A 19170-nucleotide genomic window follows, 5' to 3' on the forward strand; every position below is an offset into this window, starting at 1 on the left:
GTGGGCTGCCATTCCCTTCTCCAGGCCCAGGGAATACTGTCTAGGAAAAACAAAAAAGGCACAGATTAATATATCCAACCTGCTACCTTTTGTGCAAAAAAGGAGGGGAATGTGAATTATTTACATATATCTTTACGTGATGTATACAAGTAAACATGGAGAAAGATAATATAAAATGAATTTTTTATTGAAGTATAATCTACAATGCTGTTAGTTTCAGGTGTACAACCAGTGATTCTGTTATACATCTAGATATATATTCCTTTTCAGATTATGGTTATTGCAAGATATTGAGTATAGCTCCCTGTGCTTGAGTTGAGTAGGTCCTTGCTGTCCTCTATTTTATATGTAGTAGTGTGCATATGTTAATCCCAAATGCCTATTTTATCTCCTCCACGCCTATTATCCGGTTTGGTAACAGTTAAGTTTGTTTTCTATATCTGAAAGTCTGTTTTTGTTTAATACAAAATGAATTTAAACAGGAGGAAGCAGAAAAGGATGAAGTAAAACTTCTCTGAATGTAACACTATGTTGTTTTGGCTTTGGAAACATATGTTTATATATTCAAAAAACGAAATTAAATAAACAAGAAAAGCAATTCCTAAAATTTTAAAACAAAATGAAGAAAGTGAACGTTAACTTTCCTGTTATCCACAAAAACCTTTTAAGTACAAGAGACTGAGTGTCCATACTTAGAGGGAAATTCTGTTGATAAATAAAGCTGCAAAGAACTTAAACTTCTTTCATAGTTTAACTGAGTTATAACAAATGTATGTTCATAAAGTAGAATAATGCAAATAACTCATTATGGTAATGTTGTTAGGAACCAAGATTTGAAGTGAAAGAAGTGAGATACTGACATAAAATCAAAATTAAGGAAAAAAATCTTATAATGTAAAATTTTATTTAGAAATATCAGTTTGAATTCACGTTTCCCTTCCTCTTTTTTTTCAGGGTATCCACCAAAAAGGCCTGTAAGCAATGATAACCAACAGCAGTGGTCCCTTCTCTCATGGAACCTTCTCCACCAAATGGCACAGGGAGCTTTGCAGAGTGGCTGGTCTCAAGGCCAGAGCAGCACTTTACACTGTGAGCCTTGGGACACCTTGTTACGCCAGAATGTGAGGAGTCATGCCAAAGAACACAGATGCCAACTTATGAATAGACTCCCACTGGCCAAAACTGGGACAACTGAGCATCAGAAGGAATGATGAATGTGATCCATTGAAACACACTAAATATACAAAATCCCCGAATTCACAGTAATGACAAGGGGTGGGGAGGCATGGAGAGAGGAAGAGAGGGACAGACAGAGACAGAGAGATAGACTCAAGGCACTAAACTGCAAGTTACAGAATACCAACTTTTACCTTTTTTGAAACTTGGTAATTAAAAGGAAAGAAAGTCTTCCTCTATAAACTCTTTCCAGAGAATGCAACAAGCCAGCTAGTAAATGTGCAACTGTAACGAAATGCATGATTCAGACCATGGCAAGAAATGAGTAAAAATAGCAGATGAAAGGCTGATCAAGAACTTCTTATACTTTTGAGGATCCCACTATCAACCCCTGACCCCCTTATCATGTCAGCATACTTCAAGAGGAGCAAGTACACCCCCTGTCTCCTGGCCTGATGCCACAGGAACCACACAGGGTCACCTGAAACATTCTTGCCAAACACGCCTCCTGGACTCCTTTTTATTTGAGGGAACTAGGAGGGAGGACTAGGGAACTACCAGGATACAAGCAGAAAAATATCAAAATGTGAGCCAGTCCACAGGACAACTGCCCATTTCTTCAACAAGTAAATGGTATGGAAAAGGTTGGGGAGGGAGGGAGGGTGGACTTCCCTGATGGTCCAGTGGTTAAGACTGCACTTCCAATGCAGAGGGCTTGGGTTTGACCCCTGATCAGAGAACTAAGATCCCACATGCTACATGCCACCGCCAAAAAAAAAAAAAAGTTGGGGTGGGAGCTGCTCTAGATTAAAGACACCTAAGATATAACAATCAAATGTAACTTAAGGATCTACCTTCTTAGGAATTTGATTTGTCAAATAAGCCAGCTGCTAAAACGGGACAACTGGGGAGATGCCCAGGGGACTAGGTATCAGATTACACAAGGAACCGGGCTCACTGCATGCGGTGTGATGATGCCTTTGCAGTTGTGTAAACCAATATCTGTATTTTTAGAGATGTATACTGAGGCTTGTAACAATGAAATGATGTCTGAGATGTGTCTTAAAATGCTTGGGCTAAATAAAAATAACAGACAAAGCAAACGCGGGAGGACTGTTGTAACTGTTGAATCGAAGTGATAGATAAATAATGAATAAGACAGTCGATCTCTTCCTTTGTGTGTGTCTGTCATTTTTCAGGATAATAAAACTGGCCAACACTGGGATCTTCCTGCTCCTCTCGAAATGACAACCTGAACACTGCACAGAGGTGCACGTGAACTAAGCAGATGCAATCCTCCAATGGCTGTGACCTCGGCAGTCCATCCTGAGCGCGTGAGTGCGGGCGCCCTGCAGACGTCTCTGGAGCGAGGCAGGAGGCTGCCGGGGATGAGCAAGGGCCACGGGGAGCAGTGCTGCACTCGGCTCCTCCCTCCCTCACCAGCTTCTCAACCCGAACGCGGTGGTTCCCCTGGTGCCCTCCCTTGGAGGGGCAGCGGCCAGGGTCAGGGCATCCATCCAGACTGGCCTCAGAGAGACTGGCTCTGCTGGTGACATGAAACTCCTGCCGTCATTGTGTGTGACCTTCCACCAGAGCGCCTCTGGGCGGGGAAATCGGGTACTGCCGTGCCTTCCAGGTAAAAGGTCTGGGCACAGCTGTAAGTCTCAATGCACTGAGCGTAAGCCATATTCTGCAAGCAAAAGGCCAGGCAAAGAATCTCCAGACTTGCCATGTGACCAACGAGAGAAGGACAAACAGGCACCAAGGATCCCCACCGCAGCCTTTCCTAAAACAGCACCTATCTCACTGCCTCTTCAGACAAAGGAGATGCAGACCAAGAGAGCAGGGAGGAATCACAGAATTCTGCACACCGCAAGGGCACGATGCTCCCAAGAATCTCTCCCGCGAAGCATGTTTGCTATCCAGTGTCCCGTAAGGGCTTTCACAGAGACAGTGTGTATGACTGGGGGCCACCTGGGAGACCCGAGGAGGAAGTGGGCTTGCAGCTGATGTCGCCAGGCACCACCACAGGCCACGTCCCGACTCTGCACGAGACCTCGGGGCACCATCAGCAAGTCTGTGCCTTCAACCTGTATGTGAGGAGACCTTTTCAAATAAGAAAGGTGCAGGCCGGCAGAGAAGTGAGAGGAAAAGGGTTTTAAGTAGCCCAACTGCCCCAAACCCCACCTTTCATGAAAAGGAGTTTCTTCCCTCCCTGAGGTTTGTCCATCAGGAGATTTGCCTCATGTCAACCGTGTGACACCAACACCACCTCATCAATACCTGTCCCCCAGGTCACTTAAAAGTAAGGGATCTAGGTGAATAAACAACCATGGCTGAAATGCAAGGAAGTTAAAAAACAAATGAGCCCTAAATACAAAGAAACTACGTCCTGAAAGAACAAAAGGTCTGGGCCCTGGCACGGGATAAGGGTCACCTGGAGACGGAGACGCAGGATTAATGGGCCATGAGGATGGGACTGTTGCCCTTGGAGGGCTGATTGGGCCACGTGCTCCCAAGTCTAGACACAGTTCAACCGGCGCTGTGACCAGGAGCCGGCACCGCTGCTGGACTGTGGGGTGAGGCCCGGAGTCTACCGCAGTGGCCCTGACCTTCCTTGCAGGCAGCACGCTTGTTTCCTACGGCATCAGGCTTGGGCCGGGGGAGGAGGCACAGGGTCTGTCATTTCTCTTGAAGTTTTGCTAACAATGGTTAGTGGGCTCCAGGGTGGTAGAGGAGCCCACTCTGGTCCTACCCGCAGGGGGCAAAGGTCAAGAGGCAGGTACAGAGTCGGGACACTGATTTTCTCTCCAAATTTCAGCCTGAATTTGTTGAAGAACTCAAAGGTAACAGTCCCTCTGCCCTGGGAAGAAGCTCATGAGGCTGTGCTGGGGAGGGAAGCCTGGATGTGGACTTTGAAACAGGATTATTTAAACACACTTCTGTGTGTGTCTTTCATATATTACTGTCTTTTACACAGCTGTCCCCAAAATACAATTCTACATAGGATAAAACAGTGAACTCATTTTTCATGGATTTCTTGTTAAAACGATCCAGTGGTTACAGAACAGAAGGACCCAGGCTCCACAAGGCAGGGGCTGGAGACAAGAGGGAGTGAGTGAGACACTGAGAGTCAGCACCCCACAGGGCCGGGTACTGGGCCAGCAGGAGGCACCAGTGCGGCCGTGTTCAGAGGACAGCCAGCTCCCCAACAGACGAGTGGATGCTCCAGAACGCTGACTCAGACCTAGACACACTCCGCACAGGCTGGCTGTGAAATCAAGACCAACCCCCCGATTGAGTATGACAGAAAGCCATGCACACCTGTCAAGGAGCTGGCAGACAGAAGCCTCGCCCTCAGACCCCACAGCAAGCCGGCTGCCGTGGTGCACCGTGTCGCAGGTCTGTCTACAGTGCCGTGGCTCCTATCATGCATTAAGTACAGATAACCCCGCTCTACAGTAGCTGCCTCTAATAGCCCAGTCAAAGCTACGTCAACAGAAATCAAACTAATTTTCTATCCAGAACCAGGCCTGTCAGAACATACGGGCTTATGGTTCTGACATTCAGAGGGACAAGGGCATCCTTCCTAGAAAAGATAAAAATGAATAAAAAAAGAATTGGAAGGAAGACATTCCGATGCCTCCAGCATCAACCAAGGCTCCTACTACCAACGGCAGTGGGCTGCACCAGCCACATGACTCATCTCCTCCCCACGTGCAGAGCAGGCAATTGTGTCCCAGGGCCTGGAGAAGGTTCTCAGAGATGATCAAAGGGCTGTAGCTCAGATGAGGATGACTCAGACTAGTCAGGGTGAAAGAATCCCAATCAACTCCCAGTCTCTTAATTATTGGGAAGTGTTTTACAGGAAGATCCCAGTGTTCCCAGTTGCCCTAACACCTGTTGGTTCATGCCATGCTGTTGAGTGTTTGATATCTAAGTGATACTCAAGAGAATCCAGCCCACCCAGAAGCAGGCCCAGAAGAAAGGTGTCCCTGATGCCAACAGTCCTGGAAACTCAACTCAGACGCAGGATCAGCCTGTGCGAGAGTGCAGGCACACGTTCCACAAACACTCAGCCCCCAGTACTTGTCGGGCAGTGGGCTGCGCTCTGGAAGATCCTGTGATGAACAACACAGCCGTGGCTTCTGCCTTTGTGTGGTTGACAGTCTAGCAGGGGAGGCAACGAGCCCAGTGCTGTGCGAGTGGTGCTGCGGCTGAGCAAGGCCCTGAGGACACAGCTACACACCTGAGGGGCATCCCAACTGGTTTCACATCACAAGGAAGACATCCAGTAAACTCTACTTTTAAACTGAAACCAAAAGGAGGAACCCTTTTGGAGGAACTCCCCCTGGGGAAGGTGTGTCTAGAGACAGCCAGGATGACAGTCCTAGGAGCGCACTTCAGCACATGGGAGGCAGAAGGGCGGGCGGGGCGGGGGGCGGGCAACTCTGCCCCCCTCTCAGCTCTACCAGATTATGGTTTCCTGTGTGATGGGAAAGGGCGCTCTCTTAGGATAAAACTCTAGGATTTGAAATTGAGGGGAGTGCGCAGCAATAGGCAATAATGTTCTGTCTGGAAACAGGAAGGAAGGCTTTCTAATTCACATGTAACTTCTGCCATGGCCACATGGCCTCTGATGCCATAGGAATCTGTCCCTAGAGCCTAGACAGTGAGGGAGCGAGGCTCCTTGCTGCAGGACTGAGACAAAGCTGGCCTAGTGTGGAGCGTACACACCTCCACTCACCCGTCCCCGCCACGTCCCTTTCCACAGCAGCTGTGACTTTAATGTCCCCCCAGATAACCACAAACCCTGCCAGGGAATCATCTGCTAGCGAGTCTTAAGACTGTACAACCTCTAGCGGGCCAAGACTATGAAGAAGCTCCAGCCTCTTATCCTCATCACCAAGAAAACATTTCAGAAAGAAGAAAGATTACACTCTTCTATAGACATCAAAGCCTGTGAAACCTACCACCCATCCGATAGCCTAGTCCTGAGAGCGAGAGTCTCCGTGCAGTCCCAGCCCCGTGGCCCCAGCAGCCCTCACTCCTTCACACTCAGCCCACTGAAAGCCGCATCTCCCCCAAGAATGGCACTTTCTGCCCTTTGTCATTCTGCAAAACACACACTTCACAGCTCTCCCACTTATTCACAGTGTGACTTTAAGCAAGTCATTTAAGCCTAAGACTCAAAGACCTTGAACGTAGAAGAGAAATGATACTCACACCTCTAACTCTCGGGGCTGTTACAAACATGAAATGAGACTGTGCACGAGCCCAGGCTCCATGTGCACGCCCCTCTGATCTTTCCTCAGCTTGCTGCATGTCGGGAAGGCTTGCCGTTCACTGGAGGGCAGCTTCAGGAGCCTGCAGTGCTCGCCCAGTGGCCGGTCACCTCCCTGCGTCTGTTCCCTCTCCGGACCATGTGCTCATCCCTATTCTGGATCACCTCTCCCTGTCGATGCAGCACTGAGGAGCCAATAACTCAGTGCTCTATCTTCCCAGGGTGAAAGCCAAGTCCCCAGATCTTTCTCTTGAGTTGGGGAAAATGCTCATCAATACTGGCTGTAGAATGACAAAGAAACTCTTTTCCCTAAAAATTCCTCTTGTATTCAATTTCGTAGCTCAGAATAAGGCTTGGTCACAGTATCCATCTCTTTCCTTCCCCCTTTCTCTGTGTCTCTGCTATCCACAGAGATGTTAAAAGTGTGCTCTAAAATATGCCCTGCACATTCTGCTTTCCTCACTCACTCCAGGTTTAAGGCTCCTCCTCCAACACACTAAGCCAAGAGCCTGACAAACAGCCTGGTTCATCTTACAATCATGCTCCAGCGACAGGCAAGAGGTCAGTTGTCTTCAGGGTTGGGTAGGGAATAGAACCATGTGCTCTTGTTCACTTGAAGACATCAGGGGTGAGTGGGCCCCTCCCACCTACTCCCCCTTAAAAACATTCACTCCTACAAATACAGTGTCATCGGGCTGAAAGTGGTCCACCAGCTACAAGCTGAGTCTCTTGCAAAAAACCCAACCCATGAGCACGGGACACCAAACAGCCATCCAACACTGGGAGGCTCAGCTCTTTACAGCTGCTGTCCTAGACCAGCAGTTTTCAAAACCAAGACTCTTGAGGATTCCACACCCTTACAAAACAAGATCAAAATGAGTTTCAAGATAATACTAAAACGCTGCTTGCTTTTTTTCACCGTGCTGACATTTGCCTGGAGGATGCAAATGCACTGGCTGGCCAACGTGCCCACTCCTTAGGCTCCTCACACAAAACCCTGTGGCAAAGGCACCAGTAGTTGAAAGATTCTTCACCTCCAGGGGCTCACAGTAAAAAAAAAAAAAAAAAAAAAAGTTCCAATTAAGAATATCCTTGAAGAAGCAATAAAAAATAATTCTTTAAATCTAGACCCTTTTATTATAACATTTACATTAAACATATCATGTTCATTATTTATATTGATATGAAATACACACACATATATTTTAATGTATATTTATCATATTCCTGGTTAAAATGGAACCACATCAGGTCACGTACCCAAGCACAGTGTTGTCTCAAGGAAGAACGCTTGTCTAACTGTCTGAGCTGCAAACTCAACTGGCATCTTCTCGACTGAACGTCATTTTTACTTGAGTGACTACACACTTGCTCTGCAGACTGGGTGCAGACGTCTCAGATAACAGGAAACTGATGGCATTTATTGCCAACTGTCAAATCTGAGCTTTCTAATGAAAACTAGAATCTGGGAAAACTCCTGTCTGTCACCATGGGCTCTCTAGTTTCCTGAGACTTGAAGACTGTCCTGATGAAAACGACAGTAACACTAACCATGAGTTTCCTGATATTATACATAATGAAATGTATGAACATTTTCAGCCTCTGCAAAAAGTGAACTGATGTTGTCCAAACGACCCATGTGTCAGGTAATGCATCATCGTGGGTAAAACAGCTACTCAAAGTTCAGGAAGAGACCGGGAATTTTACCACAGGATTTCAGATTGCACACTGCAAATAATCTGCAGGAAACCACCACTTGTCAAGTTTGGTATCAGGTCACAAAGGAACTCACAAGTAGCTGAAAAGGCTACTGAAACCCCCTTTTCAGTTCCTTTGTTTGTGAAGCTGGATGTCTTCACCTACTTCAGATAAAACAACATATTGCAAGAGATTGAGCACAAAGCGGACAAAAATATTTATACCACTCTTCCTACTAAATGTTTTTGTTTTAGAAATGCATTATTTTCACAAAAATGTAATCTGTGTTAATGTGTAATGAGTTTGTCATTATTTTTAAATTAATACTTTTGTAAAATTTTAGTCTTCATTTCTATTAAAGTATCGATGCCTATAATCCACATAGACAGAAAGCCCTTTGAGGTCCTTAATAACACTTTTTAAAGTGTAAAAAGATCCAAAGCCCAAAAAGGGATTGAGATTCTATCTCAAACTCACTTTTTTTAAAGCTCAAAGTATGGGAACAAACTGTAAGATGAACAATTAATTGTAGTCAGTCATTTCCATCATTAGCCATCATTATTCTGGATGTAAGATACTATAGAGGTAATGATACTCCTCTAAAGTAACCCCAAAGTCAAGTTTTGTCCATAAGAAAACTGAAAAAATAAACACTACAAGAAATAATTCTCTACCCAGAGAGACGCTTTTTAAAGGATTCAGAAATTATCCCATCAGGCAGCAACCCCTGATGTGTTCCTGTAAGACCTTGATCTCTGGCCCAAAGGCCTTGTGATTTTTTATTAATCTTACACGGTTCCCCCTGGACATGCCAGATGCTGCTGTTAGTGAAGAGAGAACATGGAACCTGTCCCCAGCGTGGCTAGAAACTCCCAGCCATGAGGAAGTTCCAGAAGTCAACTAGCTCAGACATTACTCGGGCCGCAGTACTACACCAAGGTACCTCTATTTGGCCCTTTTCTACAAGTCTTGGAACAAAAGATAAATGGAAAGGCGGTTCAGGTGCCCGCATACTGCCGAGGAACAGGGCTAAGAAGTTCAAGGCCACCCCTCTCTGCATGCCACAGAGATCTGGGCAGACAGCAGAGGCAGCGTCTATCTCCTCACTGACCCCACTACACCTTCAGAAAATTCCAGTCTAAACTACACATCACACAAGGTAGTATCAACCTAGATACTCAACTCCACGGGCCCAATCCACTCATCTCTGCTCAGGTATCTACCTGAGAATAACTTAAGCAAGCAGTCACTCATCACTCATTCATCAGGACTGTGAATGCCACATTCATTCTATTTTGCTTCTATGTCACCATCGGTCCCTGAACAGAAGACACAGCAGCCTGGAAGACACCCATGCTGGCTGCCCAGGGCAGGCTCGTGTCCCCAGAAAGCCTTTCCAATTTCCCACACTTTTCCCAGTACCTCACTCCTAAGCTACCAAGGCCACTTTTCCTCATGCTGGTCCCTCTGCACATGCCCTGGGCTGCCTCAATGGCAACAGGTCACAGGAAGCCCCACCTCGTAAGGTCCTAGACCTCTCACCTTGGGGCTGGCTTCCCCTAACACTCTACAGAAGCCACTAAGGCCTCCACCTGGTTTGCTCCCCGCATGTCTTCACCTGCCCTTGCTGACAAATCCCCCGCTCCAAGGCCCAACCGCCAGGCCACTCTTCTGAGGTGGTGCTCTCACTCACACAGGTGAACGTAGGCTTCCTCATCTTTCCAGGCTAACTTCAGCTGAGAGCGGAGCTTCACTTACCATGATTTACGCGCACATCTCTCTCCTGGGCCTAAATGTCCTGTGGTCAAATCCCTCTACAGCCTCAGAACGCGGGCCGGGCTTCTATCCACCCCGGGGCCCGTGCAGGTGCTTACACACTGCACCTTGTCACTGGAGCGCCATGACCTCGGAGCAGGGCTCCTGAACTAGTCTGTCAGTCCCTGGCCACTGGCTGCCGGTGGTGCGGCATCTACTCAGCAGCATGCATGCCCTCACCTGTATTCCCACACTCCCGACCAGGAGCGGCACTTCCTGAATACACCACTGATCATCAGTAGCCTGAGTAACGTAGAAGGACAGTTTCCCCTGGGGGTAGTGAGGTCAACTTTTCAGATCAGTCAAAGGAGTTTCTGATTGAGCAGGAGTCTCCAACTCAACTTTAACAATAACAGTGGATTTCAGGACACTTTGGATGCCCTCCTCCTGCTTCGCTCCCTCCAGTTGGTGAGAAAAGACTCTGATCCAGTATGAGTCCTGAGCACTAGAGGAGAACCCCGATGCTGGTGCCCTTCAGTCACTTGGCCAGGATCTCCCAGGGAGGCCACTCTTTCCCTACCCCACCCACCTTTCCTACTTGGGGCCCCAGGTGTGTGGGCTCCTCTGTCCCCACCCACTATTCCTGCCCACAAGTCCCAAAGCCCTACACACTGAAAGTTCTAGGTTCCCTGCCCTCACCCTTAACAAAGTCCAGTGGCCAAGGACGTGAGCTCTGGGTTTTACTGAGCTGTAGGGAGAGAGCCGCTTTCTCTCTGTCCTTGGGATGACTGTTCTTCGTGTGACTTGGCCTAATGACTCCTAATGGAAAAAAGATAAAAGACAAAAGAAACCATGCCAGATTTTTCTTTAACCAGAAATTATCTAAGAGACTATGAAATGAGGTCTGGAGAAGGGCAACAAGTATGCAGGGAGTGATACCAAGTTTTCTTCTGAGTCTGCAAAGAACAACTGCCTGCCTGTGTGATTTCGGTGATAGAGCATGACACAGGGACACACTCCTCCACTCCCCTCCAGCCAAGTCCTCCCACAAAAATGACCTACAGAGAGACACACAGCAGGGTGTGGGCCTGGTGCTGCCATTCGCTATGTGACCCTGGCTGATCTCAGACTGATCTGTAAAAATATGGATAATAATGTCTACAACACTCAGCTGTGATAATTAAAGAAGATACTAAGTGTGAAAGTACTTATCAGGGTGCCCGCAGCCTCGCTGAAGCCAAATAAATATGAGTTTCCTTATTTCCCTTATTTTAATTAATGCATGACACATGCATTCATTTGCCAAGAATGTCATTTCACAGGCAGAGGCTTCCCGAGCCCCGGCGGTGCCTCTCCCTGTAATTAGGGTTCCTCCTCTGCTCAGAGTCAAACGCTGCTTTCTCACCCTCGCATCTGTCTCCTGCGTCTCCCAGCACTCTTCACTCTTGACCCTCTATTCAAAGGATCGTTTTAAAATACACCTGACTGCAGTGACATCTCCTCTCACTCTGAGCTGCCCACCTCTTTCCTGCTCTTGAACACTGTACACAGAAATGAACGCGGGACGGGACAGAGTGTGACTTGCTTCAGTTATGTATCACCTGAGCACCACATACAAGGCTCAAGTTCATCTTATCTATCTGGTAAATGTGTAAACATCTCTATACATTAGGAATCATAATAATTTGGTGGGTGGAACACTGGGTTTGCATGCGGTCCTAAGTTCAAATTCCTGATCCGTCACTGAACAGCTGTGTGACCACAGGTCACTTACTCATCCACGAAATGGATGGTTAAGACCTGGCATTAGTCATTCCGATGCTCACCCTCACTCATATCGTGCGGCTTAGAGGCCTCAACTTCATTAGCCCTTGAGAAGGAGCAGTACTGAGGGGTACTGCAACAAAACCTTGCCAGGACACAATGAGGACACTCAGTGCCCGAAAGGACCCAGATAAGTAAAAGGAGAAACACAGCCTGGACCCAGGGGACCTCGAGAGAAATGAAAAGTGGATTTTTAACAGGCCTGTCTCGAGTGCCACTTGGACTAGGAGTGCCACAGCAGTTGGCAAGTCAAAAAGTTTACAGATTTGGGATTCTAATTTTTAATTGTTAAAAAAAAAACCATAATAAAACATACCATTGTTACCATTTTTCAATGTAGAGTCCACGGCAGTGTTAAGTATGTGCATGTTAGCGTGAAACATCTCCAGAACCTTTCCATCTTGTAAAACTGAAACTCTGTGCCCATTGAACAACTCCCCCTTCCATTCTACTCTGTTCCTATGAATTTGCCTACTTTACCTGTCTCAGATTCTGGCTACTTTTACACCTGGGTCACTACTTGTAACTTGTTTTATTTGGGAAACCAAGGTGAGTGTGATTGGGGGAGACAGGTCTGTGGAACAGGCTCCCTCAGAAACTCGAATCTTGAAGGCAGCTCACGGCTTAGCTGTTGCCACAATCCCAGGCTGGATGCCCTCTGGCAGCCAGAATTCAGGATTAGCACGGCTAGAGGTGCATCACCACCCCACTCTCAAAAAGGGCCCAGGAACAGTTACAACAAACAGCACAGAGCTTCAACATTCAGGCTTTCGACTTGGGAAGACTGACACCTGAGGGGGATCAGTTTCCCTGTAGAAACGTGTGCTAGCAGACGACTACCAAATGTGGCCAGTGGCCTCAGTAACACTCCTCAACCCCGAGTACTCTAGGCAGAAATGAGCACAGGACCGAACTGGAAACACAACACACCTGAACACTTCATCATTAGCTGGGCCTGTGAAGCCCATTCCTGATGTGGCATTTCACAGTGGGACTACATCACATGGAGACCTTTTTCCTCTGTTAGTGGAAACCTTGAACTTGAGACTAAAGTCAGCATGGAAAGAACAGGAATTCACATAAACCGAGGCCTGATCTCTGGTCTGACCACTCACAATGAAGAAGGCTGGCTGGGGACACCCAAGTCAGCATCAGAGAGAAAGGAGACAGACAGGGACAGCGTAGAGAGAAAATCCTTTGCTGCCGTGCCCAGGCAGACTCGCCCAGGCTTCCAAACAGGACTGGAGCTGGCGATCAATCCAGTGCCCAGAGAAAGGGAGGGGAGTGAGCTGGTCAGGAGCAGCCCCTGCCTTCCCACCCAGGCCGTGCAGAGTCAAGAAGAGAAAGACACCACACCTCCCCCTGGGCTTAACCTTCTCACCAGGTATAGTAACTACACCCACTAGGACAGAGGCCACTGAAACTCCTTTACCTCACCCAGTCAGTGCTCCTCGTGTGGCTGGGAAGTGAAGTCAGGGCTGGGAGTGGCCTAGAGCTGAGAATTCAGTCTCTGACAGTGAAGGGGAAAGACAAGAAGCCACATGCCCCAGGCCAACAGCTACCAAGACAGGGCTCTCCTTCCTTCTGCTGCCCAGCTGTGCGTGTCAAGGACATAAAGTTTTCTCACGAATGTGAACCACAGCAATTCAGACTATGGGTTCAACTGGAATATTTTGGATTTCAACAATGACCAAATGAAGAGGAACAAATACTTGTCCTATGTAAAATACATGTTGTCTTCTTGAGTTGAGCTGAAGAAGGAAAAAAAATTATTTAAAAATGATCACAAATCCACAGGTTCAAAAGAAAATGAAGGAAAAACTGCTTATGCTGGAAATGTGATGCTCTCAGAATTATGTGTGCACAGAGACTAATGTAACATCCTGCCCAAGGTAAGAAGACTTTCAGGAACTCATATTTAATAAGAAAGCTGATGTTCAGCTTCAACAAGAAAACACCAGAAACACACAGAGTAACAAACTCAGCTCAAAAGCACGTTGTGGCATCTCAATGAAGACAGGGACAATGGGAAAGATAACCAGGAGACCATCAGCCCAGAAACCAGGTTTCTGATCCAGAGGCCTTCGGGACAGCAGAGGTAAGTGGAGCAGGCAAAGGAAAGCTTTAATAACTAATGGCTCACATGAAATTGAGAAAATTAGAGTCCAGAGGTACAAAAAGGAACCCCAGATGGGACAAGGATGCTTCTGCTGACTTCAGAGTTAAGCAAGGCTGCTTAAGGTCTACAGAAGTCAAAGCCAGATCCAGGCAAGAGTGTAAGAAAAACCATGAGTCAGGGAAAGTTGCTTCCTCATTGAGCCCTAAAGGGAACATGCTTAGAAAGAACTCCAAAGACATTTTGGATTGTCTTTAGAAATAGTTGAGGGTGATTCTCCATCTACAGAAATGGTGAAAAAAGGGGAACACTTACCACAGTGACAGAAGTCAAAACCCCCAAGACATTCCAGAGGAAGAGGCAGGGCCCACAGTGGCTGAAGGGCAACAAGAGCCTCAGGATCCTGCAGGGTCAGAGACATGCAGAGAGAAAAGGAAAAGGCGTGTATCAGGGATGACTGAGGATCGCCAAGCTTTTCAAAGAACTGGGTATTCTAAATACGGGTCCCAGCTGACCCTCTTATAACCAGGACTCATTCTAAAATGTGAAATGCAAGGCATGCAGGGCCAAACAGAGGATGAAAAAATCTGAGAAACTCTATAAAGGAAAAGCCAGGCATGGCTACACAACTTCACTTCAAGACACAGGAATCCTAGTATCATCAATAGCCTCTTGTTAGGAATTTACCCACACTGAGTTCTAGGTTCGTATTAGAGACCAAATAACTGACTGGGATTGGCTGGAATCTTCAAGAGTCTTAATCAGTATGTGAATCAATACTGTTTTTCTCACTTATTTTCCAGGTGAGAGGGTGCTGAAGAAGTAGGGACTGAAGGCGGGTTGAGCCGGTTCATATCTTGGTTTTACCACATGCTGGCTGTGCAGCTTTCACCTCAGAGGTTAAGAATGGGGTTAAAGAAGATAAGAAAAAGCACCTGACCTTGTAAGGGACCATTATAAGGTAGTTTGAGGATTAAATAAGTTAATGTATGACAAGTATCTAAAATAGGGCCTAGAAAATGTTAAGGGCTGAACCACGGTTAGCTATCATTATCATTATCTTATTTATTCCATCTGCTCCCTCCCCCTCTGCTATATTCTAGAAGTGCTAAGAGTACTTTGGGTGTAGATTCCAAGACCTACTTTAAAGTTTGGGGAAATCACTTTTCCTTGGGAAGTTTGATGGCATCCTGAGGAAGTCAGGTATCACTGCTGCCAGGCGACATTCAGATGGGACACTTCATTTGGAGACTCGGGCTGGTGCTAAGTTGCTATGTCTATATAGCTCCCCAGAACTTTGAGAGGAAGGAAACATGTGAATGCCATGAGGCTCAAGTTATCCCAACTCTGCTAACAGCCATTTCAGCAGAAATCACTAACACGAGAAATGGAATCGTACAGGTCGCCCTGAGTGACACTGCAATATCTGAGACTGAATAAAATGGGGAGAAAAGGGGAAAATGAAAATGCTGTCAATATATTTAGGGATTTCAGTTTCTCTACAGGAACAAAGCGTTGCCTTGGAATGAAGGCTGTTAATAGGATATAGTTTAAAGGATAGAGACTTCAAATGGTTTTGACAGGGGGCCAGGTTTTTTCTTCCTTGCTGAACTATACGTGCCGATCATGGTGCCTGCTGGCCTGAAAATCCTACTAACGGAAACTGCCTCAGCTGCCATGGACCACATGACTGCTCCATCTCACATCACCACAGCTTCTGAGGGCAGGTGCAGACACCTGACCCATGAGCTTGACAGTGACCTCTGCTGTGGCCTGGAATAACAGTAAAAGCTGCAACAAAGTCACATTCCCAGTCTCTCCCTCAGGAATCTAAACAATACTGAGAACCAGGTGATGAGCCATGAGAGATGAAGCTGAAAGGTTAGGATATACAAGGGAGCTGGAGTGGCCATGTGCAATCACAGCAAACCAAAGTCATGAGGGAGTAGAAACTCTAAGTAAAGTAGAAAACAGACTGACAGGCTAAGGGAAAGGGATAAGCCAGACAGCAGCAAGAGGAAAAAGACACAGAGGAAGAGAGCAGCCCTGAGACCCCACTGTCGATGGGAAAGACTGCTTCTCTGAGCTGCCTTAGAGAACAACAGCTTTCTGGTCCAAGTGCATCCTTAATGTCATATCCCGTTTCCTAAAATGGAATGGATCTCTGCTCTTTGTAACAAAAAAAGAGCAGTAACTAAAGCAGTTACTTCAGCTCCCTTGAGAATGGAGTTTTCCCAGGAGGTAACAGTGCCTCCAACAAACAGATTTCTGGCAAGTCCACCCCAGCCAGACGTGCCTCAACATCTCAGTAGAAGAGGGGTGTCTCATTCCCTATGAGCCTTCAGTACAGGCCCCAAAGCTTATGAGCATCTTAATGGCCCATGAAAATGTTTTGAGACCTGAAAAAATAGTTACTGGATGTAAAATATGAAAAGAAAGTAGTAAAATCGAAGTTAATAAATGTTAAATGCCTACAACTAGTCAAATGAAGCTTAACTCTCAGTTCTGTATAAGCTACTTTTGCATGGGACATGGGTACATGTTTTTGTTTGACATGTGACATGCTAAAGGTTGCCAAAGACAAAAGTGCTGAGGCCTTCAGAGGCCTGCAAACCAGTCCTGGGGAACCAAACATGCTTGGGCGTAAGCTGGAGCCCACCCACCCTACCCTTTATAGAAGCTTACATGTTAAATATTATGCCTTACTATTCAAAACTGAGCAGTCTGAAGTTAGAAATCAACCCTCACTTTCCAAATTTAAAAAGACTGTAATTTTAGCACTCCTGAGTTAGGAGTCTATTATTTTTTCTTAATGAAATATTTTACAAAAAGGAAACAACTTCTAGTAGCTGTCCTATCAGTTCTACCAAAAAGAAGGGAAATACTGTTGTTCAGGTTGCAAATGATCATGTACATTTAAAGGCCATCTGTCAGAATAATAAATCAAAAATTGATCACAGGTACTCTCTTCTTATACAAGAGTCCTCTCAAATGTCAGGAATAGATCTGAACATTCTCTTCCATTTGGCCAGATTCCCCCTTTCACTGGGCTTCCCTGGTAGCTCAGACAATTAAAAAAAAAAAAAAAATCTGCCTGCAATGCAGGAGAACCAGGTTTGATCCCACTTGGGAAGATCCCTTGGAGAAGAAAACTACAACACACTCCAGTATTCTTGCCTGGAAAACCCCATGGACAGAGGAGCCTGGAGGGCTACAGTCCATGGGGGCGCGAAGAATCCGACATGACTGAGCAACTACCACTTTCACTTTGAGAAAAACATAAGGGACCACAGAAGTTACACAAGATTTAAATCTTACACCTGCAAAGCACAAAGGCAAATGTAATTCTCTTTCTGCAGTCTGCTTATCTGGGCTCTTACTGGGTGAGCACAGACAAGCTCTCCGTCTGTTCCAGCTGTGGCCACTTCCCCCTCCTCATTGTCTCTGCCCACCTCCCCGCACACTCGACACCTCCTGGTCCTGCCCCACACACCAACGCTGCCCCGGTACATCCCACCCACACAATGCCTCCTCTGCAAAATTGTTCCCTAGGAACTCCCTGGCGGGCCAGTGGTTAGGACTCTGTGCTTTCACTGTCGAGGACCCAGGTTCCATCCCTAGTTGGGGAACTAAGATCCCAGAAACCTGCGTGGTGTCCAGCCAAACAAAACCAAACAGTTCCCCTCCCCTTCAGAGCCCAAGAGCCTTGTTCACTTTTTACTCTGACTCTAATTTACACGCATCTCCTCGATCCCCAGTCCCCTGCACTTTCTCACCTCTCCTCAGGCCTTCACCTCTTCTTTTAGTCCTTCTTTCTAAATGAGTATCTGCTAAAGGGTCCTCACTCCATCTTTTTTTTTTTCTTTTAAGCTCAACCTCCTGACTTGAATGAGAACCATTTCCATAATGACAATTCCACATTCTCTCATAGCAGGAATCTTTCCCTATCATCACACAGTGAACTGAAAATCACTAATTCACCATCTTCCAAGATCCTGTAAAAGGCAACATCTTCCCCAACAACTCTTCTAAGCCAGGAACTTTGAAGTCAACTTCCCCTGCCCGCCCCCACACACACACATCCTTCCACTGCATCTGATCTCTGCTTATTTTCTACTCTCCGCATTTAAACCCACGAAAACTCCCTTCTACCTTAAGGAAAACCAACACTTAGCCATCTCTGCTGCTGCTGCTGCTGCTAAGTCGCTTCAGTCGTGTCCGACTCTGTGCGACCCCATAGACAGCAGCCCACCAGGCCCCGCCGTCCCTGGGATTCTCCAGGCAAGAATACTGGAGTGGGTTCAGCCGTCTCTAGCTGCTATATATTTTCTCCATTTCCCCATCCAGGCTTCTTTAGAGACTTATTCTCCTGATTTCTATCCTTTCATTTCCCATTCATTCTTCAACCCACCACTACACTGCTGAAGTTCCTCTTGGCACCTTCTTTCTCATGCTGGACACTCCCTTCTATGACTTCACTCTCACTCCATCCACTGGTATTCCTCAGTCCACTTGGAGACTCCTCCCCCTCCCCAAGTACTAGTGTTCCTGTGGGTTCCATCCTGGCTCTCCTCTGCTCCCTACTCATACCCGGACCAGTTCAACTATCTATCTAGTCCACTAGTTCTTAATTCTAGCTGTTAAAGAAAACCTTTTGTAGGAGTCTGTGTTTTAACTGTTCATAATAAGGCCTCCAGACGGAGAAGGCAATGGCACCCCACTCCGATACTTTTGCTGGAGAATCCCGTGGACGGAGGAGCCTGGTGGGCTGCAGTCCATGGGGTCGCTAAGAGTCGGACAAGACTCAGCGACTTCACTTTCACTTTTTACTTTCATGCATTGGAGAAGGAAATGGCAACGCACTCCAGTGTTCTTGCCTGGAGAATCCCAGGGATGGGCGAGCCTCGTGGGCTGCCGTCTATGGGGTCGCACAGAGTCAGACACGACTGAAGCGACTTAGCAGCAGCAGTAGCAGCAAGGCCTCCAGAGGGCACTCAAACACTTGCTCATAAATCTTCATGGATATTTAAGCTAAGGCATTAGAACCTGCAGTGAATTTCACAGTTGATTACTGCCTCTAACTAGTTACTAAGCACTGTGAAGACTGGTACAGCCGGCTTTCTGCAGGATCCCCGATCCTAATTGTGAGTCTGGGGGCTTATCACAAGGTCCTAATTCTATCATGATAGAGAGATACAGTGATAAGTTACTGAATACTGGTTAACTAAAAACCTGACTTGTGTTTGCTGGCTGATGCCCCAGTACTTTGAATCACTGAAACATTCTTAAATCCTATCAAGCTTAATCCTACACGTTT

The 19170-nt window shown here is 46.7% G+C and overlaps 1 protein-coding gene across 8 annotated transcripts in view; it reads right to left on the reverse strand.

Moving 5' to 3' along the window:
* Positions 1-19170, reverse strand: part of ZNF664 (zinc finger protein 664) — a 153119-nt gene that overhangs the window by 122231 nt on the left and 11718 nt on the right. For 5 of the 8 annotated variants that reach the window (XR_009730357.1, XM_061384578.1, XM_061384577.1 and 2 more), the window contains one exon: positions 14169-14256. The exons of the other annotated variants lie outside the window; for them this stretch is intronic. Coding sequence is in view for 1 of the 5 variants with exons in the window: in XM_061384584.1 (XP_061240568.1) it covers positions 14169-14256 (88 nt within the window). In the remaining 4 variants the exon portion in view is untranslated. The remainder of the gene's footprint in view (positions 1-14168; positions 14257-19170) is intronic. 8 annotated transcript variants of the gene reach the window in all.

Source organism: Bos javanicus, chromosome 17 (genome assembly GCF_032452875.1).
Source record: "Bos javanicus breed banteng chromosome 17, ARS-OSU_banteng_1.0, whole genome shotgun sequence".
Classification (NCBI taxonomy): Eukaryota; Metazoa; Chordata; class Mammalia; order Artiodactyla; family Bovidae; genus Bos; species Bos javanicus.